Raw genomic sequence first — 18,799 nt, 5'->3', positions numbered from 1 at the left:
GGGTATCCCTATCACTGACTATGGTCTTAGGGAGCCTGCGCAGACAAAAGGCCTCCCTGAAGAACAACCCTGCCACCTGTGAGGCTGAATATCATGTCAGTATGGCAAAGAAGTGTGCAGACTTGGTCAGCCGATCGACCACCACAAAAATAAAATCCTTCCCTTGCACCAAGGGAAGTCCAGTAATGAAATCCATAGAGATGCTCTCCCATTTCCCCTTAGGGATGGGAAGAGGCTGCAACAATCCTACTGGATGGGTCAACTCTCCTTTGTTCCTCTGGAAAGCTTCGCACTCCTGCACATGCCTCAACACATCTCCCTTGGGGCCCTTCCAAGTGAAGCGCTCTCTCACTACCATATAACTCTTCCTAAACCCCTGGTGCCTGGACAAAGGAGAATCATTAGCTACTCAAAGGACATGCTCTGTCAACTGTGATCATGAAACCAAAAATATGTGCCCCTTATAATAAATAACCTCATCCATCACCCTATAGCATTCATCTGCATAGTTTCCCTCCAAGATCTCGCACGCCTGACGATCCTTGGAGTACTCTACCAATAACTGAGCCTTCCAGTCATGACAAATGCTCATGAGCGAAAGCCCGGCTGGTCTCCTGGATAGTGCATCTGCCACTACGTTGTGCTTCCCCCGCACATACTCAATATCAAAATCGTAGGCTTGCACTCTACTGACCCATCTCTATTGTCTATCGTTGAAGCCCTACTGCCCCATGAAATGGCAAAGAGTGTTGTGATCTGTCTTCACCCGAAATAGATTCCCCACCAAGTACTATATAAATTTGGCCAATGCATGCATTATGGCCAACATCTCCTTGTCGTAAATGGAATACAACAACTCATGAGGTAGAAGCTTCTGACTCTCGAAAGCAATGGGGTGCCCTCCTTGGGACAAGACTGCCCCGATCCCTACACCTGATGCATCGCACTCTAATGTGAAAGGCTGAGTAAAATATGGGAGTGCCAATACCGGACAAAAATTGATCACCTCCTTGAGGCAACCAAATGCTACCTGAGCTCCCCCCGTCCACGCAAAATCCCCTTTCTTAGTCAGATCATTAAGGGGTGCTGCCAACTATGAGAAGTGCTTCACGAACTTCCGATAATAGGTACAAATGCCCAAAAAGCCTCTCAATGTTGTCACATCTCGGGGCTCTGGTCAATCCCGAATGGCCTAAATCTTCTCCTCGTGCACCTTGACCCCATCTGCACCTATGATGTGTCCCAAGTAAAGCATCTCTATCAGCCCAAACTCGCACTTGGACATCTTGGCATAGAACTGTTGCTCCTCCAATATACGCAAGATTGTCTCTAAGTGTTGCAGGTGCTCCTCCCATGTCCTACTGTAGATCAAGATGTCATCAAAGAATACTAGTACAAACCTCCTCAACTGGCCTTGAAACACATGGTTCATGCATGACTGAAAAGTAGCCAGTGCATTGGTCAACCCAAAAGGCATGACCAGGAACTCGAAATGCCAATAATGACACCTAAAGGCTGTCTTCAGAATATCCTGCTCTCTCACATAGATCTGATGATACCCTGACCGCAAATCGATCTTAGAGAAGTACTTGGCTCCTCTAAGCTCGTCCATCAACTCATCAATGCGCGGAATGGGATACCTATTCTTCAGCGTCTTCTTGTTGAGGGCCCTGTAGTCAATACACATGCGGAGAGTCTCGTCCTTCTTCTTCACCAGCACAACCGAAGAAGCAAATGGACTGGAACTCGGTCTAATGTGACCCAACGCCAATAACTCCTTGATGGCTCTCTCGATCTCATCCTTATAGGCCTTGGGATGCCTATAGGGTGTAGTGATGACTGCCTGCACACCAGGCTCCAACTCTATAGTGTGCTCGAATCCCCTGTCAGGTGGTTTTCTTGACGGTATATCTCCAAAAACTACTGGATATCTATCCAGTACTGCCTGTATGTTCAGATGTGGTGGTATAGTCTTTCCCCTAGCCTCTAAAATCCTCAGCTACACTGCCCATGTTATGTCTCCATGCCTCAAATTGGCCTCCATCTGGTGGGTCGAAACTATCTGAGGGCGGTACGAATGCATGCCCCTAAGAACCACCAGTTTGCCATCCGGTCCAACAAAATCCATCACCAACTGTTTCCAATCGGTGGTAACTTGACCAAGGGAATACAACCATTGGACACACAGCACCACCTTGGTGTCTGGTACATCCACCACAAAAAAGTGGTCTATCATCGAATAGTTCCCCATAGTCACTGTTAGAGCAGGAACATATCGAGTGCACTGCATAGTTGTTAAAATTGGCAACTAGGGCCAAACTCCATGTGGGTCATCTTATTCAAGGCTGATAATATTTTTATTAGACTCCTCTCGTCGAGAGGTGTAGGATTGATCTAAAGAGCATCTGATTCTGATAAGTATTTATGGAGATATGAATTTATTTAGATTATGGAATAATTATCAAGCCTACCAACAACTCATGTAGGCTCAGAATCCCAACAGTCACATCTATTCAATTATCATTAGATGTGTATAAATACAGGACTTTTCCTCATTTGGACTCACTCAACTCATCACATCTCTCTCTCTCTCCAACGTAGTGAAGAGTCTCTTCTCTCCTGCGCAGTAGGTGACTCTCTCTCACACAGGTGGAAGGAAGGACGCAAAATTTAGTGCTGCAACTGTAGAACCAAAGTTTTACTAGCGTTGACCAGAAGATTCCCTCCTCATAACTGTGTTGTAGGTCCATCTGGACCTCCTCTGAAGGCTGCATTTTTTGGTGGTGGAATCAAGCCGATCCGACGGTCGGTTTGCCAGATATCGACTGCCCTAGTTTTGATGATGAAGCCGCTAATGTTGATGTTTCTGATCTAGGTTTTGCTACTGCTGATAAATCAGATTTTTGTACTATTTCTCTCCGTTGAATTATTGAAGATAAAAGAAGATTTAATCAAAGGGTTTCCCCATATTGGGGTTTGTTCGTGGCTGGCCACCACATCTTGTGTCTCTTGTCTTGGCTTGTTTTCTGTTGATCGTTTAATGTTCTATCTGCACTTATGCACATGTGATTGCTAATCTGTGAATAACAATAAGAAAGAGAAGTAAATTGCTCTAAGCATAGAACATACCATAAATTAACATGGTATCAAAGCTGAGGTGAAGACAAAGCCCAAGCAAGACCAAGAGCAATCACCAAAGAGAAGATTAGCAAGGCTATCCTAAAGAACTATGGGGTCCTCAACACTCTTCCATGCTGAAGACAAGCTCCGTGAGAAGTTTGACTATCACGGATGGAAGATGTCTATCGATCTAACCTTAGAAGATCAAGGAGCATTGGACCATGTGAGAGGTAATATTGTTGAGCCTCCATCAAATGCACACGCTGCTGCGAGGAACAAATGGAAAACCGGCGAAGTCAAAACAAAGAAGATCATTCGGGACATCTCTGACCTGAACACCTCCAAGGAAATCTATGATAGACTGGTGAGTTTATTTGAAGTTAATGATGCAAATCAAGTTTTGTTTCTTAGAAATAAGCTTAAGGAAATTAAGAAGGGCAAAGATGAGAGTATGCAAGCATACTTCTTAAGGATCACCGAGATCAGGAACGATCTCCTATTTATTGGGGAGATTATTACTGATAGGGAAATGGCACTCACAACTCTTGGAGGATTACCATCTGAATGGTACGTGTTTAGGACTACTCTTCTGAACAATAATGTAATTCCTAGTTTCGAGGAATTAATGGTTAGATGCATTCAAGAAGAAACAAGGGTAGAAGAGCAAGAAATTCCCATGCCTAAAGGTCCTCTTGCTGCCTTTTCTTCTCATGCTAAGAAAATAAATAATTCTGGGACTAAATCAAAACGAAAGGTTGGACCTAAGGGTGGAAGAAAAGGATGATGTGACATTTGCGATAAAACAGGTCACTATGCGAGGGAGTGCTTTGATAGAAAGAACTCACATTGGGACGATGATTAAAATTCGTCTCATGGCAATCAAAGGAATGGGAAATTTAATAGCAAAGGTAAAAGGAGTGTTGCAAATCAAGGAAGAGGACAACCATTCAAGAAGGCTAGAAATTTCAGGTATGAATCCAACATTGTTGAAAATAAGCAGGATGAATATTATCTACCAGCTGCTCTATCTACCTCTGCTCCTTCGAACTCAATGGGAATTTGGCTCATTGATAGTGGTGCCTCAAGGCACTTCACTGGTTAAAAAGAAGTTCTCCATAATCTGATAGAGAAAGAAACTAACCTGGAAATTGCCCTTGGACATAATATGAAATATCATGTGAAAGGTGTAGGCAACGTCTCTCTTAAATTGAATCAAGGTAATACGATCCACTTACAGGATGTATTATATGTACCTGACCTCAAGAAGAACCTGGTGTCCATCTCAGCAATGGAAGACAAAGGCTACAAGGTGACCTTCAGCGATGGCAAGGTACGTATATGGAAAAATAATGTTAAAGATGCCTTCACTCTTGGGTTTCGAGTTGATTCATTATATCAGGTCGGTGGAAGTCCGCTAGGTGTCATGTCTTGTGACACATCTATTCAGTCTGAACTTTGGCATCGAAGGTTTGCCCACCTTCATTATAAAGCTCTACCCGATGTAAGACAAATGGTAACAGGGATGCCCGAATTCCGAGTAGAGAAAGAAGGTGTATGTCCGGGATGTGCCGAAGGAAAGCTCAAAAGGGGACCATTCCCCTCAAGCCAAAGCAAGACCTTCGATATATTACAACTGGTTCACTCAGACATATCTGGTATGATGCCTATGAACTCCTTGGGAGGATATTTATATTATCTTACTTTTACAGATGACTATTCTCGAAAGACTTGGATATACTTCTTGAAAAGGAAGGATGAAGTGTTCTCTTGGTTTCGACACTTCAAAGCCCTGATCGAGAATCAAACCGAAAAGAAGATCAAGATCTTAAGGATTGATAATGGGACTAAATATGAATCTAACGAGTTTCATGACTTTTGTAAAGAGGTTGGCATCAAGAGGGAGACTACTACACCATATACTCCTGAATAGAATGGTATGGCGGAAAGGAAGAACTGTATGATTGTGGAAGCTATCCGTGCCATGCTCCATGATCAAGACTTCCGAAGTTTCTATGGGCTGAAGCTGCAAACATTGTCGTATATGTACAAAACTGAAGCTCTCATCAAGCATTGGGTTCCAAGACTCCTGAAGTAATGTTCACCGATAAGAAACTTGACGTATCTCATTTTAGAATTTTTGGAAACCCTGTATATTTTCATGTGCCGAAAGAGAAAAGGAATAAATTGGGTGCATCTGGAAAGAAAGGAATCTTCGTGGGCTATGGTGAAAATACTAAAGGTTATAGAATCTATGTTGCTGATTAAAGGGAAGTTGTGATTAGTCATGATGTCACCTTTGACAAAGATATGGCCCTCAGGAAGGTGGAAAATCTTCCGACTTCGAAGAACTCTCAAGAAGCCGACACCAGGGAACCGAAAGAGAAGGAAGATGAAAGAATGCCTGATGTGGAAGAACCCATGGATCCTATTGATCCACCTAAGCCCTCCTCTTCTAGGAAGAGACCCTCTTGGCTTAGGGGGCTACTCGATGATGCTGAAGGACAAACTACACCCCGAGGAACCTTCTGTGAAAGTAAGAAACCCAACAGGTATCAGGGATACCTGACCATCATGAGCACGATCATACAAAATGAGCCTTCATCATTCTCAGAAGCATCAAGTATGGAAGGATGCTATGATCGAAGAATATGAATCTATTATGAAGAATGATGTCTGGGAAGTAGTTCCCAGACCCCAGGACAAGACAGTTGTCACTTCTAAATGGCCTTACAAGATAAAGCATGCAACAAATGGAAGTACAAAAAAATATAAGGCTCATTTTGTTGCTTGTGGCTTCTCTCAGAAGGAAGGTATAGACTATGACGAGATATTTGCACCTGTTGCCAGATATTCCACCATCCGCTCAATCATAGCCCTTGCGGCTTCACAAGGATGGAATCTACATCAGATAGATGTCAAGACAACATTCTTACATGGTTCAATCAAAGAAGAGGTCTACGTGGAGCAACCCGAAGGATTTGAGATTTATGATCGAAAATCTCATGTATGCAGGTTGAAGAAGGCTCTCTATGGGTTGAAGCAAGCACCCTGAGCATGGTATGAGAGGATCGATAGCTACTTGATGAAGCTGGGATTTACTAGGAGTGAATCTAATCTTAACCTTTACTTTAAGGTTGAAGATGACCAACCTCTCATACTGGTGCTGTATGTGGATGACCTCTTTCTAACAAGTGCAGACCCTCTCATTCACAAAGGTAAGAGGGAGTTGGCTTCTGAATTTGCAATGAAGGATCTAGGACTGATGCACTATTTCCTAGGACTTGAAGTTTGGCAAAAGCCAAAGGAGATTTTCCTATCTCAAGGAAAATATGTGGTGAAGATATTAGAAAGATTCGGTATGGTGCACTGCAAACCCATAACTACCCCGATGGAGCTTGACTTTAAGAAGCTAAGAAGTAGCGCTGCTGGCCCTGTTTTACTAAATGCCACCGAGTATCGTCAACTCATCGGAGCATTAATGTTCTTAGTGAACTCCCGTCCAGATATATGCTTCGCAGTCAACACGTTGAGTCAACATATGGTTGAACCTCACCACATACATTGGATTCGTGCCAAGAATCTGCTGATATATCTTCGTGGCACAATCACTTATGGGTTAAGATACACTGCCGAAGATGTGAGACTACTTGGATACACTGATGCTAATTAGGCAGGCAGTGTGGTGGATCGTAAGAGCACTTTCGGGTGTTGTTTCTCCTTGGGATCTGCTTTGATATCCTAGATGAGCAGGAAGCAGGAGTCGATGACCTTGAGCACTGCCGAGGCAGCGTATATTGTTGCTAGCATGGCATCCTTTGAGGCAGTCTAGTTGCAGAAGCTCTTCAGTGAGCTGTTTGGATTTACACTGGATACCACCGTGATCCTATGTGACAACCAGAGTGGGATTCGTTTGTCAGAGAATCCCGTATTTCATGATCGCTCCAAGCATATCGATATCAAGTACCACTTTATTCAAGATATGGTGCAGCAGGGAGCTATCAGGCTCCAACACATCGGTATAGATGAACAGGTCGCTGACATTCTGACAAAGCCCCTAGGAAAGGTCAAATTCTTGACTTTCCAAGAATGACTTGGTGTCGTTCAGAAACCCTCTGATGAGGGTCTTGTATGATGTATTGAGCTCTGGGAGCTCCGGGGGGTGTGGGGTACTTCTTGGAGCGACATATGACGACTGGGTAAAAGAATCAAAACTTTCCCTGTATCACCCCGTGGTGACTATTGTAACAACCTATCTATAAAATAAATAAAAATAAATTATATTAATCAGTTAATAAAATAATAAAAATAAATTAAAGATAATGTATTTAATATGAACCTAAACCTTTATATTAAAAGCAAACAAAGGATATTAAATCGAAAATTAATATACCTTTAAAAAAAAGATATATATATATATATATATATCACGTGACATGGGAAGGGTGTCACGAGAAGGTGAAGTGGTGGGTTGCAGGTGGAGGGAGTGACCACTGCGAAGAAACAGCATATAAGGAGCAGGGAACAATTTTGAGAGGGGGAGAAACAGGAGGAAAAAAATTGGTACACAGAGTTCATGAGAAACAATTGAGCCTGGCTTGTTCTGAGGTTTCTGGGCACGGGGGAACAGTCTGCTTCCACTGAGAAGCTTACCGGACTGAGTAAGCGAGGTTCTGCTCAGTTTGGCTGGGTGGTTTTGGTCTTTCGGTAAACGAAGCAGGAGCAGTTTAAGGCATCATCAACCGCAGGTTTACAGGTAAGTACTCTCATTAGTTCTGTCAGTTAAATTTATAAAATTCAGGAATTTTTATCACAGGCTCATGATGTTTAATTTTAGAAGCCTTTACTGTTTCTACAATGGCTGTAAAATTTTATACAATTCTTACATTAAATCTTGAATAGCCCTTACAACTATGTAGCAAGATGATTAGTTCTCCTGTGAAGTCTGGATGATGTGTTCTCCATGACAAAATTGTAGCAGGATGATTAGTTCTCCTACGAGGACGGGATTGATTAAGTTCTCCTGTCAAGGCATCCTACCCATGCAGCCAGGGACTCATGGGAAGTACCTCTCATCTAATCAATGAGCAGGGAAATGAAGTTAGGGACCATAGTAGTACCGATGGACGCATTGTTGTATCTAACGTACTCCCTACGCTAGGATGACCTTCATTGATCTGAGATCAATGATACTGGTTTGCAACCAGTGGTAGGAGTGGTACCTACTATGATGCTGACTTCGGGTCAGTTGAGATTGGTCTGGGACCAGTGGTACGCACTCTGAAACTGACTTCGGGTCAGTGGAGGATGATACCGGTCTGAGACTAGTAGTAGGAGTTGTACTCACTATGACGCTGACTTCGGGTTGGTTGAGACTAGTCTGGGACTAGTAGTACATACTCTAAGACTGACTTTGAGTCAGTATGATGCATCCTCGATCATTTCTTCTTCTTCATAATTCGGACAGAAGTAGTGCAGAACAGAACAAAGCAGAGCAGAGCAGAACAAAGCAGAACAATACAGATCAGTACAGGGTAGAACAAGACAAAGCAGAACAGTACAGACCAGTACAGGGTAGAACAAGAAAAAGCAGAACAGGCAGAATAGAGCAGAGCAGGGCAAGGGTCAAGCTGCACAGGGCAGTGCATTTGATGGATGAATAGTAGCGACCGACAGACAAATTGCAAATGGAGTTCTCCCTAGTTGAGAGGGAGTGTTAAAATTGGCAACTAGGGCCAAACTCCATGTGGGTCATCTTATTCATGGCTAATAATATTTTTATTAGACTCCTTTCGTCGAGAGGTGTAGGATTGATCTAAAGGTCATCCGATTCCGATAAGTATTTATGGAGATATGAATTTATTTTGATTATGGAATAATTATCAAGCCTACCAACAACTCATGCAGGCTCAGAAGCCCAACGATCGCATACATTCAACTATCATCAGATGTGTATAAATACAGGAGGACTTTTCCTCATTTGGACTCACTCAACTCATCACATCTCTCTCTCTCCAACGCAGTAAAGAGCCTCTTCTCTCCTGCGCAGTATGTAATATCCCGTTTCCGAGATATCCCTCAACCCGAGCAAACTCCAACCAAACACGTCCAAATGATATAGTGACCGGGAAACTCAAAGTGATAAAAATAACAGTGGTACAACATATAATAATGTGAACATGAAATATAAGCAGATACTCAAGAAATGCAGAGAGAAATGCTAAGCCATTTATTATAATAAATAATGGAAAGAGTACAAGAGGTGATCAGACAGGTAGCACCTCGACTTACACAAGGCAAGTGAAGAAATACACTCAGAATAGCAAAGGAATGGCCTATCTCTGAACTGCGTCCAAGCTGCTGGAGAACTGTCGCGTTGCTGCCACTACTGGAAATCAAATGAGGATTTGGGGTTGTTCCCCTCCACAGAAAATGTTGAAACTCTGGAATCAGACTCTACTCAAGAAACCCAGAAAAACCCAGAAAGCTTTTCAGAAATAGCCAACCCCCAAAAATCACCCCCTTGGGGATCTACGTTGTCCCTCAAGACTCTGCACTGCCATTGAATAGAATCCTCCAAAACTCCACCTGAAACTCTACCAAAATCCTCCAATATGCAAGAGTTGATCCCCTGCTCAATCTCCCAGCTCAAATCCTCCGCAAAACCCTCAATCCGAAACTCCCACCAAAAGAACTGTGTCCCTCTCTCAAGACTGCGCAGTTATCCAAAATGCTCAGTTCCTCCTCCCTCTAAAGATATATCCTCCTGCAAAAGACTGTTGAAAACTACCTTGTCCGAGCAGGCACTCGAAGTCCCCCAGGGCTAAGGGTGAGATCTCCAAACGGAAACACTCAATGCACTAAACAATGCTGCAGACCAGCTAAACAGCCAGCGTGCTCTAAGTCAAAGTGACTAGCTCAAATGCACACAATCAAATGACAAAATGAGGAGGCTCCCCTCTCCTTTATAGCGTTGGCCTTTCTCAATCCCAAGGCCCACCTCCTCAACCATAGTCCCTTTCTGCCACGTGTTCCTTTCCCTCTGCACAGTCCCTCCAGGTGTCTGCGTGGGCCCCATCTCTGCGTGGTCCTTTGGCCCCCTTGGCTCTCCTTTAAGTCACAATGTTGTGCTACTAGAAAGTGACTTTATTCTAAAGGTGAGTTATGTCCCCCTTTTCCTCACCTTTTTATTTATAAATAACTATAGAAGGCAAAATTGAGCAAAATCGAATAGTCCAATTAGCCATGGCTAATTAGGAATATTACACAGTAGGTGACTCTCTCTCACACAGGTGGAAGGAAGGACGCAGAATTTAGTGTTGCAACTGCAGAACCAAAGTTTGACCAGCGTTGACCAGAAGACTCCCTCCTCATAACTGTGTTGTAGGTCCATTTGGACCTCCTCTGAAGGTCGCATTTTTTGGTGGTGGAATCAAGCTGATCCGACGGTCGGTTTGCGAGATATCAACTACCCTAGTTTTGATGATGAAGCCGCTAATGCTGATGCTGCTGATCTAGGGTTTGCTACTGCTAATATAAATAAGATTTTTGTACTATTTCTCTTTGTTGATTATTGAAGATAAAAGAAGATTTGATCAAAGGGTTTCCCCATATTGGGGTTTGTCCCTGGCTAGCTGCCACATTTTGTGTCTCTTATCTTGGCTTGTTTTCTGTTGATCGTTTAATGTTCTATCTGCACTTTACTTATGCACATGTGATTGCTAATTTATGAATAATAATAAGAAAGAGAAGTAAATTGCTCTAAGCATAGAACAAACCATAAATTAACAATAGCCCTGTCTCCTAGTATTAGGACTGAAAACTCCTCAAATTCTATAGTGGTGATGCCCCTCCTCTGGACCATCTAAGCATCAATAAATTGTGGGTGGCCCCACTATCAACCAAAACTGAGACACGCTCCCCCTACACCGTACCTCTGATCCTCATAGTCAAAAATTTAGGAATCTCGGTTGGCAGTGGTATACCAGTGTCAGCAACAACACAAATGCAGCATCAAAGTCGCACAGTTGTTGGTGGGCAGCAGTAGCCTGACATCAACAGCGTGGTAGGAGATGACACTGAGACAAAGTGTTCTGACAAGGTGTGCAGCACTAGAACACAGTCCTCGCTAAGAGGGAGTATTAGTTTTTATAGCATCGGATGTGTTCTAGCCACAAATTTTGGTGGAGAGGCTAAAATGCATGAGATCTCCAAAACCCAGAAATCATTTCTAGAAATTCCACCTAGAGATGACTTATTAGATTATTAACCTATTTTTTAATGTTTTATGAGTCTAAACCTAGGAAAACTAATTTATTAATCAGAATTAATTAAGTCAAGGTGAGAATAGTCTAGAAACTCACACAGATCGACTTGAAGATGATCCTAGCCCTTGATTAAGTTTTAATCTTGGTCGTTGGTGCTCCAACAGAGGATTATAAGAAGAAGTCGATGGGCACTTGGAGAATACACTTCAAAAGTTCGATTTCTTTGGCAAATTGATTTCCAAAGAGCGGCAACAATTGCCGGAGAGCCAAAGATCAAAGAAGAAATAGTGAAGGGCAGGGACATTGATCCGAAGGAAGTTTTTCAAATCCGAAGAGGCAAAAACAAGTGATAGAAGTGATCCACGCAAAAGCATTGAAAGGACTGCATAGTAGCTGAAGCACAGCAGTTCAATTTAGCTAGGAGGAAGTTGATTAGGCTTCTAGAGGTCGGGAAAGTCTTCCCAGAGGGTCAAAGAGTCATTTCCAAAAGTAGAGATAGGCTAGAAAGGTTGCTGAGAGGCAGATTCGAACCACACGTGTGAGAAGCAACGCAAGGACTACGCAGAGGGCTAATGCTAGGATTTGGACGACCAGTTTTTCTGAAGGAGCCAGTCCCGAGATTTCTTATGGGGTGAGAGAATTTTATCTCTAATTATTTCTACCAAATACTTGCTGATTGATTGCTAATTGGGCATCCATAGATTGTACTCAAATTCCATGGCTGCATAATAATAAAACCCTCAGTTGTTGCACCGGTTTTCCCAAGTTGGGTTTGTGTGCGCTAGATTTTCTCAGTTTCCAGTGCTATTTTTCTTCCACGGTATTTATTTGTGAAAATCACAGTGTGAATTATTTGGTATTTGTCGTAGCAAACCACAAATAAATTGTTAAATAAGTTAACAATTTCCAGTTGTTGTGATAGATGAAATTTTCACACTCATGCTAATTCACAGGCTCCAACTAGTAGCGTAGGTCCTCCAGAGTCCATTTGGAATCCAATTCGTATTGATAAGTGGGGCCAACTTGTGGTGCTTGTATGGCCTCCATGTCATTCCTTGAATAACACGTATTTGCCAACTCATATCACTTGACTGCTTGTGGCATTCCTTTGACAGGGAACATGTTTTTAATGTGTCCCTAGTTTATTAAGTTTTTATTTTCTCTGTCTTTTTTCCTCACTTTTGAATAAAAGTGGATTTTGGTGAGGAGATATTTATTTTTTGCACCCCAAAGTGTGCACTAGGATAATGTTGGTACTCTGAGTATGAATTTTGAGTACTCACATGCCATACAACATTTGCAAGTGCTTATTTTCACTTATTACATACAAATTTAATTAAAAAATACTTGTTTTGTGGGAAATTTTTTATTATTTAAAAATTCTAAGAAATACCTAATGCAATTATGTGACACTAGGAAATACCTAGCATGGTAATATACATTGACCCTAGACTTAGAAAACCACTCAAGACCCAACTATTAATGTGCACTCCAACTTTGGAGGTTATGAGTGAAAAGGCTTGAATAGTTATTTGTCGTTGAAAAGCGAAAATAATTAATCAAATGAAAAAAAAAAAATTTCTAGAATGACTTCCTTAATAACCAAGTCCCAAGCGTCTAAGGCTTAAGCCTGTTACATAAATTCATCATGCTAGTGTCACTTATTACAATTCCCCCATAGCAGCACAAAATTTGCATAGATAGAAGAGAGAGAAGACAGAGAGAGAAAGGGGCAGAAATGGCCTACTAGACTTCTAATCTTCAAATTTTTTTATAGGTGCCTTGTCAATTGGGCAATGGGGTCTTTGTTTCCTACCATGTATATATGAGCAGGTAACACTCAACATGCAACTAAATTGGCGATATCAGCACAAAACCATCAAGAAAAGAAAGGAAACGGTAACTCATTTTCAAATTACCTCAATTTAACAAAGATACATAACATTATTTTTGTTGCACTCCTAAGGAATAATCTTGGTTCAATCAAATATTGGCCAAAATAAAAAGTCATTTCCCTGAGATAATTGAGAGTTCTATCCACAAATCACGCAAAGAGAAATATACCAATAGTTCTAACTTCAATTTTATCCATCTTCCATTTCTGTAGTTTTATTGCCTGTATTCTTAAATGGCTATATGTGGATTTTCTTATATTTATTCTGCTACCAAGAGTTGAAGGACATTTCATTCATTGAAGAAACAATTGCATGAAATAACACTATGTTCAATGTAAATTATTCTAAAAGATTACATAGCTAAGCCAGATATCCAAGAAGACATTTTGAAACATTTGATATCAAATTCAAATAACCAGATAAAAATAAAAATCAAATAATTTGATGAGCACATACCTTCAAAAGAGAAACCCTGAACTTCAGAGGAATGTCATTCACAGTTGGCAACTTGTATGTGCCTGGACCCTGTGTAGATAGATGCCCTGGCCTAACAAATTGGTGAGCTGGGTCGCCCCATTTTACCTCTTCAAGCACACACCAACCTAAGCCCTGTATAAAGGCTCCTTCAACCTGTACAAAAGTTGGCACAAATACAATTTTGGTAGTGAGAAAGAATAGTGAAAGAACAAGCCAAGAACAAAACAAGCTTCACATAATAAATTGAAAGCTATTCATAAGATAAGTTTGTTTAAATACAAAAGAAAATATCCAAAACCATATTTTCACACGGGTTTGACTAAAACATATATACAGTAATACTTGACTCAAATAATTAACAATCCTACATAGAGATGAAGCTAATTTAAACATAATTACTATAAAGTCATCTAGAATAATAGTCAATCCAAATACAAAACACATCAAGGGCAAGATTTTCTTCAACCAAGCCCATTATAGTTATATATAGAAAAGTATATTAAATAGATATTGTTACCCACCCATGTGGGTGACCCCAAGGAGAAAAATTTTCTCCTATTGTTTCAGACTTCCAGCCCAATGTCCTATCATGATCCACAGATAGCTAGACTTCAGGTGCCTCTCATCCATTCCCCAGATAGTGCTTTCATTCATCTAGTCTGCTCATCTGATGAAGGTGAGTCATCTATTGTGAAGTGCATTAACCATTTTCGTATTCAAGTGTTCGCATTTAATGTTTAAAGGCATTCTAATACAGATCACAAATTGAATTGGATAATAGAATGCTATTGAATATACATTTTTTCCGATGTTTCACCTTGGCCGTTATCACTTTCCCCTGGCCCAATGTGATATTCCTTGAGGCCTTCTCTTTCATTGCATCGGAGGAGCACAAAAAGGAGGCTTTGATTGATGTTACATATCCACATCCCACCTTTGGATTGATTGCTATTTGTCACTAGTATTGGTTTCTTGTTTTCCTCATCCTTGACTAAGAGCCTCAAAACTTTGTCCTAGGAAGTCAATGCAAAAAAGGGCAGGAAAAAGCATGACCCATATGTTAAAATGTAAAGGACTGGCAAGGATAATGAAAGTGTGAGGACAAAAGCTTAGCCTAAGCTCTACCTCCCTCATTTGCCCTCACCTAGTTATTGGCTAAATCATGATTTATGTAAATAAAATGAAATTTGAATATCCCAACCCTGATGAGCATGGAAACACTTCATCTTTAAGGGGTCAATGATGAATCAATGGAAGCTTGTAATCCAAGCTATATATCTGAAACTGAAAACTAAAGATGACAAAGGCACACAATAGGGGTAGTAAAAATAGGCCAAGGAAAGGGGTAACTCAGGGCCCATAAGTGCACCCTCTTCACATCATAATGCTCAAGGATGTTGTGAATTTCATAGCTAGTACATAGCAGCATCTACTATGAAGTATACCCGCAACATGCCATTCACTTACAACTATTGATTGATGGGTTGACCTAGGAAGTGTTTTGTCCCCTTAGGGTTGGAAGCACCTAAAAAGGCCTTGTGATAATTGCCCCATACCTAGGTAAGTTAACCTGTTTACAGATGATAAGCTAGGAAGAAATTTGAAAATGATGCATGTTTAAAGTACCTTAATGCCTTTAATATTAAATATGGACCACTCTGATACTCTTATAGTTTGTGAACCTAATGATGTTGCTCTCACTTGATACTATGAGTGTGTGGTTTACTTGCTAGATCATAGCTCCCAGGTACAATTGCTATCCGTTGAGGGACTGTATGATGCTTCTCTAGCACTCCAAAGCAGTGAAGCACGACCAATATAAGACCCGTCAAGACTTGCAGGCCTGGATGGGTCTTATACCAAAAGAAGTCACTCGCATAGAACCCGTGCTTCTTACCCGTACCCATGTTGACCCATATTCGACTCGTCTACCTACATACAACTCACATTAAAATCGTGAAGACCCGTATAAGACCCGTCAAGTTTCGATTTTTTTTATTTTTTATTTTTATTTTTAGATCAAGTGGAAGGAAAGAGAAAATGGAGGGAAGAAAATGCTTTATATGCACCTCCCTCCCTCCCTCCCATTTCTCATTCACTTGTCATTTTAGTGTTTGACTCATTTCTATGAGTGTTGATTCTTGACTGAAGGAGTTGAGTGATTCTATTGCACAGTGAAGGAGCTCTTGCAAGAGGCTAAAGGAAGCTTCATCAAACACAACTTCATCACACAACCATGTAGGCTTCATGAAACTTGATTGTTTGTTTGAATTTTTTTTTGTTTTCATCTATGTTACCGGATCCATCGACCCTAAGGAATGGAACCGCAAATCGTTGGATCAGAGATGGATTTAGATATGGATTCGCCTAGGATTCGCTACAAAACAATTCTTTAAAGAGTGAAACATATCCCGGTAGTTTGTTGTTAGCTGGAAGCCGATAATGCATCATGCACCCTAACATCGATGGTTGCTCGTCATAAGCTGACATTGCATCACACCCTAACTCCGACAGCTACTTGCTGGTAGCCAACAAAGCATCATGCGCTTGGCTCGCCAAAGCATGAATGAGTGTGATAGTATGTGCAACGAATAAGAGATATACATAAGAGTGAGATCATGTATGAGTGACGATGCAGATGATGCATTCCACGTTATGGTTGGCACTAATATCAGTGTTTTTGGTATCTTCAATCTACGGACTTGGTTGTATCATGCTGGTTCTCAGGTTTTTATTTATCGGTGGAGTGTGTCTTATAGAAGTTACATACATTTGAACTCATGTATAAATAAATGGTTTATAGTTACATGGTTTACATTTTAGAAATGTTATAATTTAATTTAAAATAGGTTATATTTTATTTACATTAATTTAATTATAACTTTTTAGATAACCTTTTAGACATGTTATAATTTTATTAAAAATATGTTATACTTTATTTGTATTAATTTAACTATTTAACTATAATTTTATAAATTCGTTATATTATATTTACATTATTTTAGAAATGTTATAACTTTATAAAGTAATTTTATTATGTATACATATTATAATTTAATTATTTAGAATATAATCCTATCATCTAGGAAGCCAAATTGGTTTGGAGATGGTAAGGGTTTCGATGGCTCCTGAAGCAAATGCGGGAGAAGCTCCTACCTCTGCGCAACTGATATCTGGAAGCGAGAAGCAACTTTCGGGGCCCGAGAATGGTGTCGAAAGTCTGTATGCCCTTGCGAGATACAGGGATTGTGCTGTCATAGTGGCGGGAGCACTGGCAGCTGGATACGCCGCGGGTACCACTTCTAAAAGAACGAGAAATGCTGCATTCGGGGGCGCTCTGGCTCTCGGAGTGGCAGGCGGAGACACTGTTTATGCTTTGAACTCCATAGCTCCCAGGATCGCCGCTGCTGCTCAGCACATCAAGAACGTCAAATGCGGTGGTCCCAACTCTTTTAACAGGGAAGAGACTGAATCCCTACTTCATAAGTACGGGGAAAGTAAACAGAAAGAAGCTCTCAATGCCGAGCTACGCAACCCTCATGAACGAATGCGTCGGCAACCCTTTATTGGCGGAACCAAGGAGGATGCAGATGATATGTTTGACAAAATACCCCTGCGTGATTCTAGCCCAAACAGGGGCTTGTTCTCTGTCTCAGCTCAAACGGAGAGCGCTGGAAAGGATTACGGTAGCCAGCGGAAAACAGAAATTTCAAAACCATTCCAGATTCTGATCGCACACATCTCCGGCAAGTCAATGCTGCATTGGGTGAGATCTTCAGATCTGGTGCAGGATCTCAAGCTACTCATGGAAAAAAAGACGGGGATTCCAACAATGTATCAGCGTCTCCTTTATGAAGGTAAACAATTGGAAGATACCTGTCCCCTGTCCTGTTATAATATTCAAAGAAATGCCTCCATTACCCTGTCCATGCGTTTGCGAGGGGGTGCTGCTGGACAGTCCTCTTCAGCTGCAGCCTTTTCCTATAAAGATGCAGTCCATTCTAAGAAGCCCAAGGAAAGAGCTCCCCCTGCTCCAGCTCCCAAACCCTTCGTAGTGGACAAGTCGGAGGATATTCCTTCCATTGAATTAGCACATCCCATTTTGGACAGGCATTATCAGATGTATGCAGAGAATGGCATCATCTGCAGGTTCAATGGTCTTTGGCCTAGTACAGCAGATCTGTACCAATGGATTCATGCAAATTGGACCAATAATTGCAAGGTTCTTTTATGCTCTAAAGGCTTCTTTATAACAGTGTTTGTTGACAGTGATGATTACCAAAGAGTCTTAACTAAAGGCCCTTGGTTTTGGAATTCTGCGGGTCTGTTCCTTACTCCGTGGTTCCCAGAGTTTGATCCTTCCACAGCAGTCATCACCAAACTCCCGATCTGGGTTAGACTCCCTAACCTTCCGGCGCATTTATGGAGCTTTGTTGTATTTGAAGCCATCGGCAACTCCTTAGGTCGTTTCCTTGAAACAGATCCCTCAAGAGGGCTAAAAGGAATTTATACCTATGCCAGAATCTGCGCAGAAATAGACATAAGCAAGGGACTTCCTGATCAGATCATTCTCAAAATAGGTGATTTCCATTGGTCTCAACCTCTGGATTACGAGAATACAGCATTTCGGTGCCGATATTGTCATCTCACAGGGCACCTTCAAAGTTCGTGTCCTTCAATGCCATTCAAAAAAAAGAAAGCCAATTCCAAGCCAAAAGATAAAAGCTGGAAGCCTCATGATCCTCCCCCAATGGACGTGTTTTCCAGCTCAGATGAAGAGGACGTGGAGGAAGATGTGGAAGTCGTAGAAGAAATGACAGAACAGGTCTCTCCCTCGGTGCGTCACGAGGAAGCAATAGTCCCTCCCAACGCCCAGAAACGAACTCATGAGTCATCTCCTTCGGATTCAGACAAGGAGCTTTCGCCTCCAGTCCAAAACAGTCTTCAAATTGTTCTTGACCAACATGGTCCTAATGGTTGGGTCAAAGTCGGCAAGAAGAAAGGGAAAAAAAGTCGACCAAGTGAGTCCACACTCGGTGGGTA

The 18,799-nt window shown here is 41.5% G+C and overlaps 1 protein-coding gene across 1 annotated transcript in view; it reads right to left on the bottom strand.

Annotated features, from left to right (window-relative positions):
• LOC149153420 (xanthine dehydrogenase 1-like) overlaps positions 1–18,799 on the bottom strand; it is a 362,995-nt gene that overhangs the window by 18,735 nt on the left and 325,461 nt on the right. The window contains exon 13 of the mRNA XM_089437948.1: positions 13,736–13,909. Within this exon, the coding sequence (XP_089294074.1) occupies positions 13,736–13,909 (174 nt within the window). The remainder of the gene's footprint in view (positions 1–13,735; positions 13,910–18,799) is intronic.

The sequence above is a fragment of the Pinus tabuliformis genome, chromosome 9, assembly GCF_031772625.1.
Source record: "Pinus tabuliformis cultivar Carrire ecotype Pingquan chromosome 9, CPIR1, whole genome shotgun sequence".
Taxonomy (NCBI): Eukaryota; Viridiplantae; Streptophyta; class Pinopsida; order Pinales; family Pinaceae; genus Pinus; species Pinus tabuliformis.
This window is presented reverse-complemented; position numbering and strand designations above follow the sequence as displayed.